The 20,014-nt window shown below is 42.1% G+C and overlaps 1 protein-coding gene across 1 annotated transcript in view; it reads left to right on the forward strand.

The window, feature by feature from the left end:
* The window catches only part of LOC127650289 (NACHT, LRR and PYD domains-containing protein 12-like), a 459,642-nt gene that overhangs the window by 379,548 nt on the left and 60,080 nt on the right, over positions 1 to 20,014 (forward strand). The window contains exons 11-15 of the mRNA XM_052135611.1: positions 9,956 to 10,129; positions 10,326 to 10,496; positions 10,692 to 10,862; positions 11,057 to 11,227; positions 11,422 to 11,592. Coding sequence (XP_051991571.1) covers positions 9,956 to 10,129; positions 10,326 to 10,496; positions 10,692 to 10,862; positions 11,057 to 11,227; positions 11,422 to 11,592 — 858 coding nt within the window. The remainder of the gene's footprint in view (positions 1 to 9,955; positions 10,130 to 10,325; positions 10,497 to 10,691; positions 10,863 to 11,056; positions 11,228 to 11,421; positions 11,593 to 20,014) is intronic.

Consider the following 20,014-nt stretch of genomic DNA (forward strand, 5'->3'; position numbering starts at 1 on the left):
TGATCTTTCAGAGCAAACTGAAGAGCCAGAAGTATGATGGGAAATGTGAGGTGGATCTTCAGCAGGCTAGAAAGAGGATTCTGTCTTTGGGAAAACTGGCTTTTCAACAGCTGGAAAAAGGGAACCTGATCTTCTATGAGGAGGACCTGAGAGAGTGTGGCATTGATGTCAGAGAAGCGTCAGTGTACTCGGGAGTTTGTACCCAAATCTTCAGAGAGGAGTTTGGACTGCACCTGGGGAAGGTGTTCAGCTTTGTGCATCTGAGCATTCAGGAGTTTCTCGCTGCTCTGTATGCTTTTATTTCTGTTTCTAAACAAACATCAGGTCCCTTAAGTATGTTTGGGTCATCTATGAGTGATTTCCTGAAGAGTGAAGTGGACAAGGCCTTACAGAGTGAGAACGGACACCTGGACCTTTTCCTTCGATTCCTTCTGGGTCTCTCACTGAAGTCCAATCAGACAATCTTACGAAATCTACTGACACAGACAGGAAGCAGCTCTGACAGCAAACAGGAAATAGTTAAGTACATTAAGATGAAGATCAGGGAGAATCCCTCTCCAGAGAAATCCATCAATCTGTTCCACTGTCTGAATGAACTCAATGATCATTCTTTAGTGCAGGAAGTACAAACATACGTGAACAGAAGAGATATCAATCGTCTCTCTGGAGTCCGTCTCTCTCCTGCTCAGTGGTCAGCTCTGGTGTTTGTGTTGCTGAACTCAGAAGAGGAGCTGGATCAGTTTAATCTGAGGAAATATGATCCATCACATGAATGTCTTCTGAGGCTGCTGCCGGTGATCAAAGCATCCAGAAAAGCTGAGTGAGTAATTTAGTGTTTTAAACTCACTTTATTGTAATTAAATAGCAGAGGTTAGATTTTAATTAATATTTTGTTAGATTAAAAACAACCCCTTATACTATTTTGATGTATGTTTGGTTTCATGTGTTACTTTTTATAGTTTTACCTTAATTTTAAACAGACATTGTAGCCAAATAGATTCAAAATTGTTAATGTAAAGTTATTAATCAAGTTTTATATAACTAAAGCATGTTTTCTACAGTTTTCCACTAAATAAATATTAAACGATACTTTATTTACTTTATACTGATACTTTATAATTTTTATTTATGCTTCCACATACACATACACATCTGCCTCATAAATAAATCATAATTTACCTCCATATATTTTTACTAAAACATTTCTTTAATGAACATAATGTGCAAAAACCCAGATAAATATGATTGTTACGTTCCTGTGTTGTCTGCCCTTTGTTCTTTGTATGGAGTGGTGGTGGTGTAGTGGTCTAAGCACATAACTGATAATCTGGTAATCAGAAGGATGCTGGTTCAAGCTCCCCAGCCACCACCATTGTGTCCTTGAGCAAGGCACTTAACTCCAGGTTGCTCCAGGGGGATTGTCCCTGTAATAAGGGCTCTGTAAGTTGCTAAGATAAAAGCGTCTGCCAAATGCATAAATGTTCTCGGTTTCACTATCATGTTTATTTCACGTTTCCTTGTTGTCCGCTCCGTATTTTCCATCTCACCCGTCACCGATCCCGGTCCATGTCACATTTTCCCTGTTGTCCGCCCTGAGTCTCACTGTCTGTGTGTTAAACTACATTTCCCACAATTCCCGGCCTCCCCCACTGCCTGCACTCATCATTGTTTTCACCTGTGTCTCGTTCAGTCTCCACTTTGTCTGTGTATTTAAACCCTGGCTCTTTGTTTAGTCTCTGTCGATTGTTGTTCGTTTGTTGAAAGTTGTCATGCCCGGTATGTGTTCCCTGCCCGAGTTCTGAGTTTGGTTTCATTGTGTTTAAGTCTGTTTCGTCGTGTTTTAGTTTCCTGTTTTTCCCATCGTGGACTTTTGTTTGTGTTTACCTTTTTGTTTCTTCTGTGTTAATCCTTAATAAAACCGCGTTTGGATCCGCACCTCTCGTCTGTCTTGTCCTGTTTCCACACCATTTATAACAATGATACAATACTGAATTATTATTGGTGGACTCAGTCAAGTTTATTATTATAATATAACACTGAATAATTATTACTATTATTTTAAGGGTTTGATTGTTTTATACTTGTTACGAATGAGCAGCGAAGGCAGACGAGGAGATGCGGATCCAAATGCAGCTTAACTTTATTAAAGAAGTCAAACAAATAAACACAAAGGAAAACCCTCAATGGGGAAATAAACATAAAACTGAGAACATGGGCAGGGACAGCATACCAGGCTAAATAACATTCAACGATAGACAAGGACTGAACAAAGAACCAGGGAATAAATACATGAACATGGGACAAAGGGGCCAATGAACAAACAGAACTCAAACAAGATAACAAGGTGATAAACAGAAACCAATGGCAAATTAACGAGGGCAGGTGAAAACAATGAACGGAGAACACGAAAGCTAACAAGGAGACTACGGGGCTACAAAAGGGACAAAAGTGAAAACTAAGGAATTTCAAAAGTGACAAAAATGGCAAACAAAGGGCAACAGTGAAACAAGACAAGGAATACATAACAGAGCCCCCCTCAAAGGATCGGATCCCAGACGATCCTAAAGAACAAAAAACCCACAAAACACAAAATGAGGGCACCAGGGGCAGACAGGCAGACCAGGGGGGCACAAGAGCAAGAAGGCAGTCCAAGGGGCACAGAGGGCAGGCAGGAAGTCCAAGGGGGCAACGAGGGGCAGACAGGCAGTCCAAGGAGGCCGAGAGGACAGGCAAGCAGTCTATGAGGGTGTGCGAAGGGGACCTGGTCCGGTGGCCTGGGGGAGGTCAACCGGGCAGGGGTAGGTTCAGGAGGCCTCGAAGGCGGCCACAATGTGGGGATAGGTCTGGGGGGGCTCGGGAGTTGGGCACGAGGTGAGCACCAGATTCAGATTAGGAGGTCTGGGAGCGGGCCATGGGGCAGGAGCTGGTTTGGGTGGCCTGGGAGCTGGTCTCTGGGCAGTAGCCGGTACGGGAGACCTGGGAGGTGGCCGCAGGGCAGAGGCTGGCGGAGCCAAGGAGGACCTCGGAGGCGGAGCCGTAGAAGACTTGGGAGGCGGCGCCGAAGGAGGCGTAGGCAGGGCCGTGGGGGGCTTGGGAGGCGGAGCCGAGGGAGGCGATTGCGTAGAAGGCCCAGGAAGTGGAGCCGATGCACTCTTGGACGGTCCTGGCTACTGGCGCTGGCTCTTGGACGGTCACGGCTACTGGCGCTGGCTCTTGGACGGTCGAGGCTACAGGCGCTGGCTCGGGGACGGTCGAGGCTATAGGCGCTGGCTCGGGGACGGTCGAGGCTACAGGCGCTGGCTCGGGGACGGTCGAGGCTACAGGCGCTGGCTCGGGGACGGTCGAGGCTACAGGCGCTGGCTTAGGGACGGTCGAGGCTACAGGCGCTGGCTCACTGACCTCTGAGGCGACAGGCACTGGCTCACTGACCTCTGAGGCGACAGGCACTGGCTCACTGACCTCTGAGGCGACAGGCACTGGCTCACTGACCTCTGAGGCGACAGGCACTGGCTCACTGATTCTGAGGCAACAGGCACTGGCTCACTGACCTCTGAGGCGACAGGCTCTGGCTGGGTTACCGTGGTATGCGCTGGCTTGGGTTCGCTGGGCACTGAGGGCAGAGCCAAGGGGGGTTTAGGGCACGGGGCTGCGGCAGGCGGAGGCTGGAGAGCAGAGACCTTTCCCCTTCTCCTCTTCCTCCGGGCTGATGCGACTGGCGAAGCTGGAATGCTGTTCCTGGTCAGCATGGCTTCAGGCTCGCTGGCCGTGGCTGGCAAGGGCTCAGGCTCGCTGACCGTGGCTGACGAGGGCTCAGGCTCGCTGACCGTGGCTGACGAGGGCTCAGGCTCGCAGACCGGGGCAGGCGTGGGCTCTGGCTCGCAGACCGGGGCAGGCGTGGGCTCTGGCTCGCAGACCGGGGCAGGCGTGGGCTCTGGCTCGCTGACCGGGGCAGGCGTGGGCTCTGGCTCGCTGACCGGGGCAGGCGTGGGCTCTGGCTCGCTGACCGGGGCAGGCGTGGGCTCTGGCTCGCTGACCGGGACTGAGAGAGGTGGTTCCTCTGACGCTGGATCCATTTCGGTCTATCGTTCTGTTACGAATGAGCAGCGAAGGCAGACGAGGAGATGCGGATCCAAATGCAGCTTAACTTTATTAAAGAAGTCAAACGAATAAACACAAAGGAAAACCCTCAATGGGGAAATAAACATAAAACTGAGAACATGGGCAGGGACAGCATACCAGGCTAAACAACATTCAACGATAGACAAGGACTGAACAAAGAACCAGGGTATAAATACATGAACATGGGACAAAGGGGCCAATGAACAAACAGAACTCAGACAAGATAACAAGGTGATAAACAGAAACCAATGGCACTGGCTCACTGACCTCTGAGGCGACAGGCACTGGCTCACTGATTCTGAGGCAACAGGCACTGGCTCACTGACTTCTGAGGTGACAGGCACTGACTCACTGACCTCTGAGGCGACAGGCTCTGGCTGGGTTACCGTGGTATGCGCCGGCTTGGGTTCGCTGGGCACTGAGGGCAGAGCCAAGGGGGATTTAGGGCACGGGGCTGCGGCAGGCGGAGGCTGGAGAGCAGAGACCTTTCCCCTTCTCCTCTTCCTCCGGGCTGATGCGACTGGCGAAGCTGGAATGCTGTTCCTGGTCAGCATGGCTTCAGGCTCGCTGGCCGTGGCTGGCAAGGGCTCAGGCTCGCTGACCGTGGCTGACGAGGGCTCAGGCTCGCTGACCGTGGCTGACGAGGGCTCAGGCTCGCTGACCGTGGCTGCCGTGGGCTCTGGCTCGCAGACCGGGGCAGGCGTGGGCTCTGGCTCGCAGACCGGGGCAGGCGTGGGCTCTGGCTCGCTGACCGGGGCAGGCGTGGGCTCTGGCTCGCTGACCGGGGCAGGCGTGGGCTCTGGCTCACAGACCGGGACTAAGAAAGGTGGTTCCTCTGACGCTGGATCCATTTTGGTCTATCGTTCTGTTACGAATGAGCAGCGAAGGCAGACGAGGAGATGCGGATCCAAATGCAGCTTAACTTTATTAAAGAAGTCAAACGAATAAACACAAAGGAAAACCCTCAATGGGGAAATAAACATAAAACTGAGAACATGGGCAGGGACAGCATACCAGGCTAAACAACATTCAACGATAGACAAGGACTGAACAAAGAACCAGGGTATAAATACATGAACATGGGACAAAGGGGCCAATGAACAAACAGAACTCAGACAAGATAACAAGGTGATAAACAGAAACCAATGGCAAATTAACGAGGGCAGGTGAAAACAATGAACGGAGAACACGAAAGCTAACAAGGAGACTACGGGGCTACAAAAGGGACAAAGGTGAAAACTAAGGAATTACAAAAGTGACAAAAATGGCAAACAAAGGGCAACAGTGAAACAAGACAAGGAATACATAACAATTCTTTAGTAAATTATTTGTCATATTGTAGCTTCCTTTATTCCTGCAATGTTTATTTTGCTCTGTTTTGATAATCCTTTAATGGATTTGACTAAAAACTATATTAAATGATGTTATACTGTAATATATAAAATTGCATTAAGGTGTGAATAATATAGCGATCAATATTTATTTCGATTGGTAATGAATTATTAGTTTAGACGGCTTTTTGTCAAGTGTTTATCTTTGTTGACTGATTTAAAGAGATGACATTATTGTTAAATTAGAAGATGGTACACAGAGGAAAAGAGAATTTGGTGGTAAATATTGTGTTATCATCTGTAGGTAATGTTTTCAACTAAGTGTAATCAATAGATGTTTAACTTCATGCAGCGCTGTGTGATCAGATCTGATCAGAATTTGACTTGAAGCAGTGCATGTCGGTTAGAATTGTTGTTTGACTTAAGATGGTGTCAGTGCCACGTCACCGTGATGTATGCCATTAAAGTACCTTGTGTGCGATTCAAGAGCAGCCGGCTAGTACTGCCAACGCAGCTTCTCCAGAGTGGCTGCAAGAGCTCTGATGATGTCACAACTTACTGTATTCATGATTGGCCAGAATCACAGATGACAACGGTAGCGTATGTTTCATGGGATGCGTATAAATATCAAATGACACATACTACTTTTACTACTTCAGCCATGTCAGTCTAAGAAAGAAATAAGAGTAGTATGATGGTATGCCATTACCAAGGTTTATTGTGACAACTCCAGTTTCAATAAACTGATCTCAATTCTCCATTCATGTTTTTATAACAGCACGTTATTTATCTCATATTATAATATGTTTATCATAGTATTATCATGTTTATTCATAAAAACAACACTAAACATTGCTAAAAATATGGACTCCTTTATTGGTATCTGTGGCAGCGGGGGTGTGGTCAAGCCCTGCTTGAGCTCCGGCAGGACCAAGATCGCCGGTTTTTCGAAATCATGCGGGCTCAGGCAGAGGACCGGCATGCCATCCGGAGCCTCCTCAGCCAGGAGACCGCGTCGGCCACAACCGCGACCCCGGACACCCGAGCTATGCTACCCCCGCCCACGTTACAGAAGATGGGGGCAGCAGATGATCCTGAGGCCTTCCTCGATTTGTTTGAGCGCACGGCAGAAATTTGGGGCTGGCCGCTCGAACAGAGGGCAGCCAGCCTAATTCCTCTCCTGTCCGGGGAAGCTCAACTTGCGGCACAACAACTGCCGGCGACGATCCTCCTGGCTTACTCAGACCTGAAGAGAGCCATTCTGCAACGGGTCGGTCGGAGCCCAGAAGAGAATCGCCAGCTCTTCCGGGGCATGAAGTTAGAGAAGTCCGATCGCCCGTTTGCGTTTGCTCAACGGCTCTGGGACGCCTGTCGGAGGTGGCTGCTTGCAGGGGAGCGCGACATCGAGGGAGTGATCGTTCAGGTGGTGCTGGAAAAATTTGTCCAACAGCTGCCCAGGAAAACGGCGGAGTGGGTCCAGTGCCACCGCCAGGCGTCGCTGGAGGAAGCTGTTCGTCTGGCGGAGTACCATTTGGCGGCGAGCCCGTGGGCGGTCGAGCCCTCTTCTTCTTCTCTCTCTCTCGACTGGAGGCTCTGTGTCTGCTTTTATGCCGTTCTCCTCGTGCTCACTGGAATTAGAGACAGGTGTTAGGCATAATTTAGCTCAGGTGTAAGCGCCCTTACCACTTTCCTCTCCCGGACGGGCGCTTGATCATGCCCCCGCTGCCACAGTATCAAAATAATTAGACATTTATTGGACTGAAAAACAGGGCCACATTGTGAAAGAGAAGCACCTACATTTGCTGCCATTGAAAACAGCTAAACAACTGACTTTATTTATTGTAAGAAGTTGTTACGTATGATTATGTCACAGTGACATAATTTTTTTTGTTTACATTGTTAAAACAGTAAATTATCTAATTAGTGTCTGATTAGGCTTAAAGAGGCCCTATTATACTTATTGGGACATTACCTTTCCATTAGTGCGTAATATTGCTGTTTGTGCATGTAAAAGGTCTGCAAAGTTAGAAAGCACAAATTCCACACCAAAGGGAGTTACTCTCTCCCACAGAAAACACTGCTCCTGAAAGACATGGTTTGTAGCCCAGCCATTACTTCTGTGAAATAGCTACATCACTATGTGGCACATTTGCCTAATTCCCGCCTCAGGAACGCGCTGCTCAGACCTACCATCCATTTAAAAATTGTATCCCCTTGCATACTTAACTCTGTCACATGGACTTGGATGTATGTCACTGCTTACGTTGTCCAAGTGTCCAATACCTTTCGGAAGACATGTAATGGGTTTAACTGGAACAACCTAAACCCTTGACTACTTGGAGCGTGTTGAAGGCTGATGTCACTTTGTGGAATTATTTTGTGATTTTTGCATCTGAGAAAAATATTTTTTCGGAGATTAATTTCAGAGGCTTATGTATAAATCATGTATGTTTAATTTTCTTTTATTAGAATGAATTGTTAGACAGGATTAATCAGGATTTGCACAAATTAAAATGTTAACATAACAATGAACAGAGGCTATAACTGGTAGCTACAAGTATTATGCTGTTAATATATATCTTTACTAAACTGCTTAAATTACCTAACTTCACCTCCATCATACATTAGAGTTGTTTTGGGGAAGTTCAAGTTTGTTTTCAGGACAAAAATTCTTAGACATCAGAATATTTTGCAGCAATCTGGACCCAAGTGCTGGGATGCTAAACAAAGAGCTTTTATGAAAAAAAAAACAAAAACAAAATACAAACCAAAAACTCTCACAGCAAAATTAATAGAACCAATTTGAAACTAAGAAAATAAGCAAGACACCAACTGGAGAAACAGACTAGGAATGACTAACCAAACTCACAAAACGATCTAACAGACACAAGAAGGTAGAAGGCACAGTATGTAGAGGGAGAGCACATGAGGAACAGGTGCTGACAAACAACACAACAAGGATCTGATGAGGAGGTGTGGCAAGGTGGAATGAGGAGGCGGAGTAAGGAGAGCACATGGCTGACACAAACACAAACAAATACATGTCCTCAAAACAAATGCACACATGGACCAAAACAGACAGAACTCCAAAACAAAACAAGTTGGGCATTCCAGACTGTGTCTTGACAGTAGAAGAGCTTCAAAAAATTTGCAAACGACTATAAGCAATCAAACATTGTGGCCATATACACTCACCTAAAGGATTATTAGGAACACCTGTTCAATTTCTCATTAATGCAATTATCTAATCAACCAATCACATGGCAGTTGCTTCAATGCATTTAGCAGGGTGGTCCTGGTCAAGACAATCTCCTGAACTCCAAACTGAATGTCAGAATGGGAAAGAAAGGTGATTTAAGCAATTTTGAGCGTGGCATGGTTGTTGGTGCCAGACGGGCCAGTCTGAGTATTTCACAATCTGCTCAGTTACTGGAATTTTCACGAACAACCATTTCTAGGGTTTACAAAGAATGGTGTGAAAAGGGAAAAACATCCAGTATGCGGCAGTCCTGTGGGCGAAAATGCCTTGTTGATGCTAGAGGTCAGAGGAGAATGGGCCGACTGATTCAAGCTGATAGAAGAGCAACTTTGCCTGAAATAACCACTTGTTACAACCGAGGTGTGCAGCAAAGCATTTGTGAAGCCACAACACGCACAACCTTGAGGCGGATGGGCTACAACAGCAGAAGACCCCACCGGGTACCACTCATCTCCACTACAAATAGGAAAAAGAGGCTAGAATTTGCAATAGCTCACCAAAATTGGACAGTTGAAGACTGGAAAAATGTTGCCTGGTCTGATGAGTCTCGATTTCTGTTGAGACATTCAGATGGAAGAGTCAGAATTTGGCGTAAACAGAATGAGAACATGGATCCATCATGCCTTGTTACCACTGTGCAGGCTGGTGGTGGTGGTGTAATGGTGTGGGGGATGTTTTCTTGGCACACTTTAGGCCCCTTAGTGCCAATCAGGCATCGTTTAAATGCCACGGCCTACCTGAGCATTGTTTCTGACCATGTCCATCCCTTTATGGCTACCATGTACCCATCCTCTGATGGCTACTTCCAGCAGGATAATGCACCATGTCACAAAGCTCGAATCATTTCAAATTGGTTTCTTGAACATGACAATTCACATGACAGTTCACTGTACTAAAATGGCCCCCACAGTCACCAGATCTCAACCCAATAGAGCATCTTTGGGATGTGGTGGAACGGGAGCTTCATGCCCTGGATGTGCATCCCACAAATCTCCATCAACTGCAAGATGCTATCCTATCAATATGGGCCAACATTTCTAAAGAATGCTTTCAGCACCTTGTTGAATCAATGCCACGTAGAATTAAGGCAGTTCTGAAGGCGAAAGGGGGTCAAACACAGTATTAGTATGGTGTTCCTAATAATCCTTTAGGTGAGTGTATTTTTTCTTTGTACCCAACAGCTGTATTGAGTATCCTTCACTAAAACTTATAGATTAACACACTGTTATCTTGTCATTTCTCTCAGGCTGATGGACTGCAATCTGACAGAGAAAAGTTGTTCAGCACTGGCCTCAGTTCTCAGCTCAAACTCCTCAAGTCTGAGAGAGCTGTACCTGAGTAACAATGACCTGCAGGATTCAGGAGTGAAGCTGCTGTCTGATGCACTGAAGAGTCCTCACTGTACACTGGAGATACTGAGGTTTGTGTTTGCAGATTCATTAGTACATTGGAATATACAATATGAATATATTGTGGTTCATAGCTGTGACAATGAAACAATAAATGGCTTAGTGACTGTCACAACCCTTCATATCAAACTGTAGTGCATTCACTCTGTTATTACCAATTGTTTTATAAAACTGCTTTTTATCATTGTTTCTTTAATTTTTTTTTAGTTTTGCAGCTTGTAGATTCAGTGGTCAGTGCTGTGAAAGTTTGTCTTCAGTTCTACAATCATCAAAATCCCTGAGAGAGCTGGACCTGAGTAACAATGACCTGCAGGATTCAGGAGTGAAGCTGCTCTCTGATGCACTGAAGAGTCCTCACTGTACACTGGAAATACTGAGGTATGTGTTTGCAGATTAATTAGTACATTGGAATATATGATATGAATATATTGTGGTACATAGCTGTGACAGTGAAACAATAAATGGCTCAGTGACTGTCACAACCCTTCATATCAAACTGTAGAGCATTCACTCTGTTATTACTCTTTGTTTTATAAAACTGCTTTTTTATCATTGTTTCTTTATCTAATTTAGAATTGCAGATTGTAGATTCACTGGTCAGTGCTGTGAAAGTTTGTCTTCAGTTCTACAATCATTCAAATCCCTAAGAGAGCTGGACCTGAGTAACAATGACCTGCAGGATTCAGGAGTGAAGCTGCTCTCTGATGCACTGAAGAGTCCTCACTGTACACTAGAAATACTGAGGTTTGTGTTTGCATATTCATTAGTACATTGGAATATACAATATGAATATATTGTGGTTCATAGCTGTGACAATGAAACAATAAATGGCTCATTGACTGTCACAACCCTTCATATCAAACTACAGACCATTCACTCTGTTATTACTATTTGTTTTATAAAACTGCTTTTTATCATTGTTTCTTTATTTGTTTTAGATTTGCTGCTTGTAGATTCACTGGTCAGTGCTGTGAAAGTTTGTCTTCAGTTCTACAATCATCAAAATCCCTGAGAGAGTTGGACCTGAGTAACAATGACCTGCAGGATTCAGGAGTGAAGCTGCTCTCTGATGCACTGAAGAGTCCTCACTGTACACTGGAAATACTGAGGTTTGTGTTTGCAGATTCATTAGTACATTAGAATATACAATATGAATATATTGTGGTTCATAGCTGTGACAATGAAACAATAAATATCTCAGTGACTGTCACAACCCTTCATATCAAACTATAGAGCATTCACTCTGTTATTACCATTTGTTGTATAAAACTGCTTTTTATCATTGTTTCTTTATTTGTTTTAGATTTGCTGCTTGTAGATTCACTGGTCAGTGCTGTGAAAGTTTGTCTTCAGTTCTACAATCATCAAAATCCCTAAGAGAGCTGGACCTGAGTAACAATGACCTGCAGGATTCAGGAGTGAAGCTGCTCTCTGATGCACTGAAGAGTCCTCACTGTACACTGGAAATACTGAGGTTTGTGTTTGCAGATTCATTAGTACATTGGAATATACTAATATTGTGGTTCATAGCTGTGGTTACTGTGTACCAGTGGTTGACCGATGTGGGGTTTTTAATGGCCGATATCCAGGGACATACTGGGACTGAAATTCAGCCCGGGACTTTAAGATGGAGAGGCCTTTTACGCGAGTGCCCTTGGTGCACGAGCAGAAGGATTTTTTGCAGTTATTTTAATTCTAATAGTGTTTTTATGGTATAAAGAGAATCAGATTACACTGAAGACCTTCAAGAAATTTTAGGATGACACCTGCCTCTTCAGGTTGTATAAGCAAGTCACCACTGCACTGAACACAACCAGGTCAGCAAAACCTAATCTCGAACACATAAGTCACAGTATAGTTAGTATACTGCTAACTACCAGCATGTCATGTGTACAGTCAGTCGGAGTGATAAAATGGTTACAAATACTAACAAATACCCACTCAGATACTCAAAAATCACAATGTAGTCCCATAAAATAGAGATTTGTGTGTGTGTGTGTGTGTGTGTGTGTGTGTGTGTGTGTGTCCTCACTTTCAACTCTCCCTGGCTCAGTTTCCCCTGTGCTGGACCCTGCCTCTGCTTACTGATTGTACAGCTGAGAAGAACATGAGAAGAACATCAGTAATAAATATGACTAAGAATAATACATTTTCTAATTCAATCTGTGCTTCAGTCAGGTTATTATTATCTAGTATGTGGAACTATTGGCATTTTATCCTATATGTAAATATGTAATATTGTGCTGTATTTTTCTATTTTGTGTGTGTGTGTCCTTAATAAAGCTTTGATTGATTGATCGATTGATTGATTGATATGCCTAATATGATTGCCTACCCAGCCTTGCACACTGCCCCTCTACCTGTCTGTTTCCTGGTTTCTGCTGCTCCTCCGCCTCTTCCTCCTCCTCCTCTCTCCTCCTCTCTTCTCCTGCTCCTCCTCTTCTCTCTTCCTACATTGGAATTCTACCAAGCCATGTAATAAATGCCTATATTTAAATGCAAATATAAACAATTTCAGTGTATAATTAATCACTAATATATCCCTAATCGTGCACCTGTCCTGTCCATGCTGCTGGGTCCTTCCTCATCTGCACCTCCGGCTGCCACAGCACTCTTTCCACTACGGAAAAGGTCTGTTAATTTGGCGCATTTAGCTGCCTCTTGTGCCAAAATTTTTTTCTTTTTAATTCTTATTTTTTCGGCCCCACCCATTTCTTTCTCTTCTATCCTTCTTTTTGCCATTTTTTACCGTTCGTATCTGTTGCATTCACACAAACCCGCCAAACATGACCAAAAGTAAACTCCTTTGATCGGCGCCTGGTTTGAGCCAATCGGATGTCAGGAAAAACGAGGATCAGTCCAAGTTGGGAGGGGCCGCTCGTATCCCCCCTCAGATTGAAAGTATTGGTCTGGCCCGGTCTGAATCACACACACACAGCGTTCCGCTGCAGCTGAGAGGCCGGTTAGGCCGGTCGCGTATCATTAAAAAAAAAAAACTCTTTGACCACCGGCCGGTCTTCGGCCTGAAATGGACCGGCCGTTCGGGATTGTTCCCGGTATTCCCGATGGCCAGTCCGCCCCTGCCGATATCAATATCCAGGGTGGCCAATAGACCGATACAAGGCCGACATATCACACAATTTATTATAGTAACAAACATAAAAATGCTAAAAATAATAATAATAAACTCTTATTTAGCACAATATATATTCAATTTCACACAAAACAAAAAGATAATATTGCATTTTAAATGGTAGATATCAGTTTCTTCAGATTTCTGTTTAGTCATCACATTTTAGTCATTTTAGTAATTTGTTGATGAAAGTGAAGAAACTGTTAATATATTAGGAAGAAGGAAATAACAGTTCATACAGTAGTCCAGCAACTATGAATGGCATGTCCACGTTAGCAATCGCATTTACTCAAAAATACAGAATCAAACCAATTTTACAAACAGTGTATAGTGAATAAGAAATTTACTTAAAGCACACGTGAAGCGCTTTTATCTTGGGCTGCATCCGAAAATGTAGGCAGCTGACTTGCATCCTAATCAGTTCATGGCTTAACTGACCGCTGTTTTGAATGAATTGAATGCTTTAGGAAACTGATCTCCAAATAGTTTGAAAAGCAACTTATTTTTATCGTACCCAAGTATACAGCCTCCGGAGGTAGCATTTTCCTGGTTTCGGGGACAGATTTGAAGTTGCACTCACATGCTCATGCAGATCCATCTCCTGACAGTTTAAACAGCCTGTATCGCCTACTTCATGATTTGTGAATGAGAAGAACTTTTGATCCTGATACTGAAGTTTTTGATTCTGGCTGATGGAATACTCGCTTCAGAGGAAGATATTAGATGAGTGCTCGACGGGAATAAAATTTTCTTGAGGTTCGTGAATGACATCTGTTTAAACGAGATATGCGCATATTTGCAGACAGTATATAATAGAAGTTTTATTGATATTTGCCTTAAATCATAAGAACAGTTACAGGGAACTGTTGAGTAAAGTTGGTTTATTGGATATGTGCATATTTGCAGACAGTAAATGATAACAGTTTGATTGATATTTGCCTTTTTGTCACTAGACAAGACAGCTAAAAGTTACAGGAAACTGTTTAGAAGAGAGAGAGAGTGAAACAGGCGAGCACTTTAACATGAACTCAAACGCGTCTGCCGCGGCTCTGTTATGTGGACCGTTTAAATGACACTATGTTGCACACCGGAGTATTGTTGTAGTTACACGATGGCATGTAACAACAAAACAAACTGTGACTAGTTATTTATATGTCTCGTATGCTTCACGTACAGGCAGGTGATTTTCATCGCCAAACTGGGAAATTTATCGGCCAACGGCGATCATTAAATATGTCAGAATATCATCGGATTTATCGGCCTTGGCGATGTATCGGTCGCCCACTACTGTGTACTTGTTGATGGGCTCCCTCAGCTGAGTCTGTTTCCTCTCAAGTGAATCAAGTTATTCTGATTGTGACATCACAGTTCAAAATTATCACAACATTAATTTATGTCCAGCTCTTTAGAAAACTCGGTAAAACTTTAGAATAAGGTTCCTTAGTTAATGAATAACTACACAGGAACAAATGAGTACCACAATATTAACAATCTAGTAACTACTATTAACTAACAAAAAGCTCTGATTAATGAATTAGTAAGTAATAGCACACAGATGAAAGTGGTAGTTCACTATTAACTAATCAATAACTACTATTTTTTAATGCTTCCCAGGAACTACTGAAAAAGTTTCATAATTCATGCAAAACTAATCAATAACTAATGCAGGACAAATGACTAGCACCACATTAACATTTGAACTGCTACTGTAAACGAATACACAACGTTGTTCACATTATCAAGATGTAATAGCATAGCAGACTTATGATTTGGGAAAGCTGTCAATAATTAGCTTATGCTGTCTCCTAGAGAACTATTTATCAACTGAATAATTTTAAAGAAATGGATTTTTAAATGCAGTTGTCGGGACCTTACTTGTCCTGTGGCCAATTTTCTGGCATTCCTCTGGACTGGCATTGAATCACTAGAGTCATGGTGACTACTGGAATATATTGAGTCATCAGCCATCCAAATACCATATACAGTTATTTTATTATTTAACCTTCCTCTCAAATAAATATGTTTTTATGTATGTCTCCTAGCTCATATATACATGTGTGTGTGTGTGTGTGTGTGTGTGTGTGTGTGTGTGTGTGTGTGTGTGTGTGTGTGTGTGTGTGTGTGTGTGTGTGTGTGCTGGTAAATGCTGATGTTTGTTTGTAGGTTATCTGACTGTTGTTGTGCGTTTGTAGATTATTTGACTGGTTATATGCAAATATTTAGATTATCTGACTGTTATGTATGTGTGTTTGTAGAGTATCTGGCTGTATGGTGACAGAGAAAGGCTGTTGTTCTGTGGCATCAGCTCTGAGATCAAATCTCTCACGCCTGAAAGAGCTGGATCTGAGCTACAATCACCCAGGAGAATCAGGAGTCAGGCTGCTCTCTGAAATACTCAATGATCCAAACTGCACACTGGACAAACTTAAGTATGTTGAGCTGTAAAACCCTGTTTATACCCATATTAACCCCTTAAACCCAGGCCCTAATTGGTCTTGAATTTATTGAATGGTCAGTGAATTCACTGAAACAGCACCTGTATTTATTCCTTTTAAAAAATCTAAATCCTTAACAAATACACACAGAAGACATATATTTTTAATGTTTCATTAGAATGAGGACATTTTTTTAATCATTACATTTTATATAGAATATTATTTTTACTCATTTTAGGAAAACAATTCAAAAGAACAATCTTTAAGCATCTGTCACTTCACCCTTTCACACTTACTGGTGCATATTTGTGATGGTTTATGACTGGCCCCCTTAGAGTAGCGTCACACATTTGTGTTTCTGCAACAGTCAGTGCTGTCAGATTAAAATCTGTTTTCATGACAACACTAAACTACACTGCCCAAGTGCCTGTAATTCATATTCACACAAACTGATACTCATACAGTCTTTTCAAGCACATGGTATGATTATTTTATGACATAGACATCCAAAAGGTCACAAAATTACTACTATAAAAGTTTACATTTAAATTTATGCATTTGGCAGACGCTTTTATCCAAAGCGACTTACAGAGCCCTTATTACAGGGACCATTCCCCCCGGAGCAAACTGGAGTTAAGTGCCTTGCTCAAGGTCACAATGGTGGTGTCTGTGGGGATCGAACCAGCAACCTTCTGATTACCATATTACCAGTTATGTGCTTTAGTCCACTACACCACCACCACTCCAGTTTAAATTGGGATCAAACATGTCTGTTTACATTAGGCGGTCATTCTGTTGTCAATCACAAGTAACTCAAACAGCGAAATTGTCACAAAACATCACGATAATGGACAACAGCTCACCTATATGCAGTCAACACATCAGGGAAATACAATTATTGCAGTCCAGCCATATTTCTTTACATTAGGTGACAATGTGTTTGTCTCACACACACACACACACACACACACACATATATGTTGGTACTCCTATCATAATGAGGACTCTCCATAGACATAATGATTTTTATACTGTACAAACAATCCCTGATAGCACACGTACATCAACCAGACGTCTATTTGATGTGTGTTTACATCTTAACAACATCTATTTTACATTGTTTGCTCATCTGCAATATGTCTATAAGATGACAAATATTGTCTTGAATGTCAATAAGACATTCAGCAGATGTCTTTGAGACATTTATGATCTAGAATGTTGTAAATCTGATATTTTAGATGTTTAGTAGATGTTGCTTTCCAGATGAAAAGATCTAAAACAGACATCAGAGATGTACATATATTAAACCTGTAAACACACACAGTCACAAACATTGTTACTCCTATCATTACGTGGAAAATCCATAGACACAATGCTTTTTAGAATATATATTCTATCCCCTAAACCTAACCCTCACAGAAACATTTGAGATATTTACATTTAAAAAAAATAATATATTATGTATGTTTGAATTACAAGGACACTAGAGATGTCCTCATAAACCACATTTATAGCATAACACCTTCGTAACTACTAGTGTATAACCTAATAAAACCACCAAACACACACACACACACACACACACACACACACACACACACACAGTGTACAGAACGACCGTATTGATGATTTCTGACTATTTTTATAGCTATGTATAAAATAGGAAGTAAAACAAATACAGTACAGTAGACAAAACCCATTTGTTTATATGTTTAGTATTTACAGTATTTTTAAATATATTTTTATCTATAAATGTTTTAATATGACAAATCAAGAATTCAGTATATTACTCCTCTACACTATGAAGTGTCACGTGACCTCATTATAACAGATTTTGCATTCTTTTGATATTTTGCGTGTGGACATAACTCACTCTGGGGGCATTCAAGGGAATTCAGAACCTACTCATGAAAATGGAAAAACTAATTATTCATGGATTTGATTTAGAAAAAACACTTGAGTGTCTGATATTGCTGCATGTACATACATGTAGCATTTTGTACATATTTAAACATTATTTTAATTATATTTGCAGTGTATTCTGCACACTTTCATTGGTCTGCATGTCAACAAAATATGAGACTCAGTTCCTAGATTAGTGTCATGTAAGACACAAAAGTTTGAACTTTGTTTGGGGGGGGGGGTGTATAATCCCTGAAGGACACCACCTGAATCTTATTAAAAGTGTTCTCAATCATACAATTATAATCCCCAACAAATCACCCCCTATTAAGAACATTATTATTAGTGTTACTAATCACTAAATCCATCCATCTTCTAAAGCCAATTGTCATATGCAGGGTCACCTGTGCTGGAGCCTATCCCAGCTGTCTCGGGACATAATCACTAAATCATAAACCCCAACTCATAGCCAAGATTCCCACCTGTCCTTTACAGTGCTTTTGGACTTTAGTTTTCCAAGAGATGACTTGAGCACAGTCCCCTAAATACAGAAAAGGTGACAAAGGGCAAATTTTATTAAAGGTGTCGTATGTAAGATTCAGAAACCCTTGTTATTAATGACACCTGTGGCCGGGAAGTTAACTGCAGCAGCTACCTGTTGCTCGTGATCACGCACACACTCCATAGGGACACGAGCGAGCATTTACCAAAACAATGACGTACAAAGAGACTGAATGTGATTCACCAGCATCATGCTGACAGATGAGGTAGCATAATTAAAATGACACAGTAATGATTGTTTTACTACAAACTTTAAGACTGTATATTATATTTGACTCTCCAGTGCTGGAACAGGGCTAAAACAAAGTGTGGATATCGGTCTGACTATGTGAGACTGTAGTTTGAATAATCACTTTTCTTTGCACGATACATTGACTGCATTTATACGATAGTCTATGTCAGCGTTAGTTAGCTAGTCAGCTTTCTCAATAGCTGTTAGCTAAATTTGGTGGATGATGACAGTAGCTGTTTATAAAATAGACTGTACATTATAAATATGTTGACACAATTCAGTATTGATGTGATTCATCACAACTGTCATTTTGATATATCGATGCGCTATTGTTTTATAATAATAGATGATATATATTTTCTGTATAACCAAGTTACGTTACACTAATGAATGTGTCTTTTTGCATTATCTTGAACATTGTCTAGCATTCATTTCATGTGTTATTGTAGTTTAGCTAAAATGACACAGATCAATCCTTATGGCTCAATATGTCACATGCTTTGCAGTTATGTAAGTTTACCTGTCCAATAAGAAAAACGACAATTCAGGGTCAGATTTGATCCCGAAAACCGAAGAAAGGTCCATCCAGGAAACAAATGCCCTGCCGATTTTCACTCTAGTTTTCACTTGACCACGATCACATTCCCGCTTAGCCAGACGGGATTCAGTAGATACATTTTTTTTTTGGCTTACTCTGAGTTTGTGTTGGAGTCGGTGTTGTGCTGGGACGTTTGCTGGATTCATCTCTAAGATAACGTTGTCTAGTGTTGCAGTTTGTTGTCACTGTTGAATAGTGGAAGAGAAGCACTGAGGCTCTCGGAGCGCACATAAACGGCACATATTTGTGATTTTCCGGCAAAGCTGACCCGCTCCTTCACATGAAAATCAGTCTACAGGCTTTAATAGGCAAACTAGGAAGTCTGTGAAGGGCTCATTTTATAAGTTGTGTTACAAGCCGTTCACACATTGGCAAAAAAAAGGTGCTGCTTGCTTGATATAACCAAAATATTGTTGAAATGGTTTTGCAGTATTTGGTTGGGTAAGACTTTCCCTTTTTATTCGATGGGAAACACAGTGGACAGTGACAGTGATTCAGGGAAAAGGTCTTTTAGTCTCTTTCTTCTGTTTTCTTGCCTTGACAGTAAAAATCAATTCTATATCAAAACTGCTGTTCAAATAAAAGCGAAATGTTCAAATCTTACGGATCATAACAGAAGCAGCATCACTGGTAAATGATGCAAGAGTGTCTGCAGGTCTGCATTTCTCTGCTGTAATGATGTTGAAGATGGTTTCTGTAATAGTTGCACATCTCCAGTAGGGATGTAACGGTTTAACAGTTTCACGATATACCCCAGTTTAATAATAGATGATTTTCACACCATAGACATTCTTATTCACAGTATTGCATGAATACAAAATCTGTTTAAATATAAAATCTGAACTTTTCTAAAATCCAAATCAGTTTAATGATGACATCATCAGATACTTTTGATAAATTGTGATTTCCTCATTTTACATTGAATGGACACTTCATTTAAAGGCACGGCACGGGCTCATCTCACCACAAAGACATGTCGGATCCTGAACATTTATTTACACGATCAAAAGCTTTTTCTTGGTCCAAATATAAAAA

Source organism: Xyrauchen texanus, chromosome 10 (assembly GCF_025860055.1).
Source record: "Xyrauchen texanus isolate HMW12.3.18 chromosome 10, RBS_HiC_50CHRs, whole genome shotgun sequence".
NCBI lineage: Eukaryota > Metazoa > Chordata > Actinopteri > Cypriniformes > Catostomidae > Xyrauchen > Xyrauchen texanus.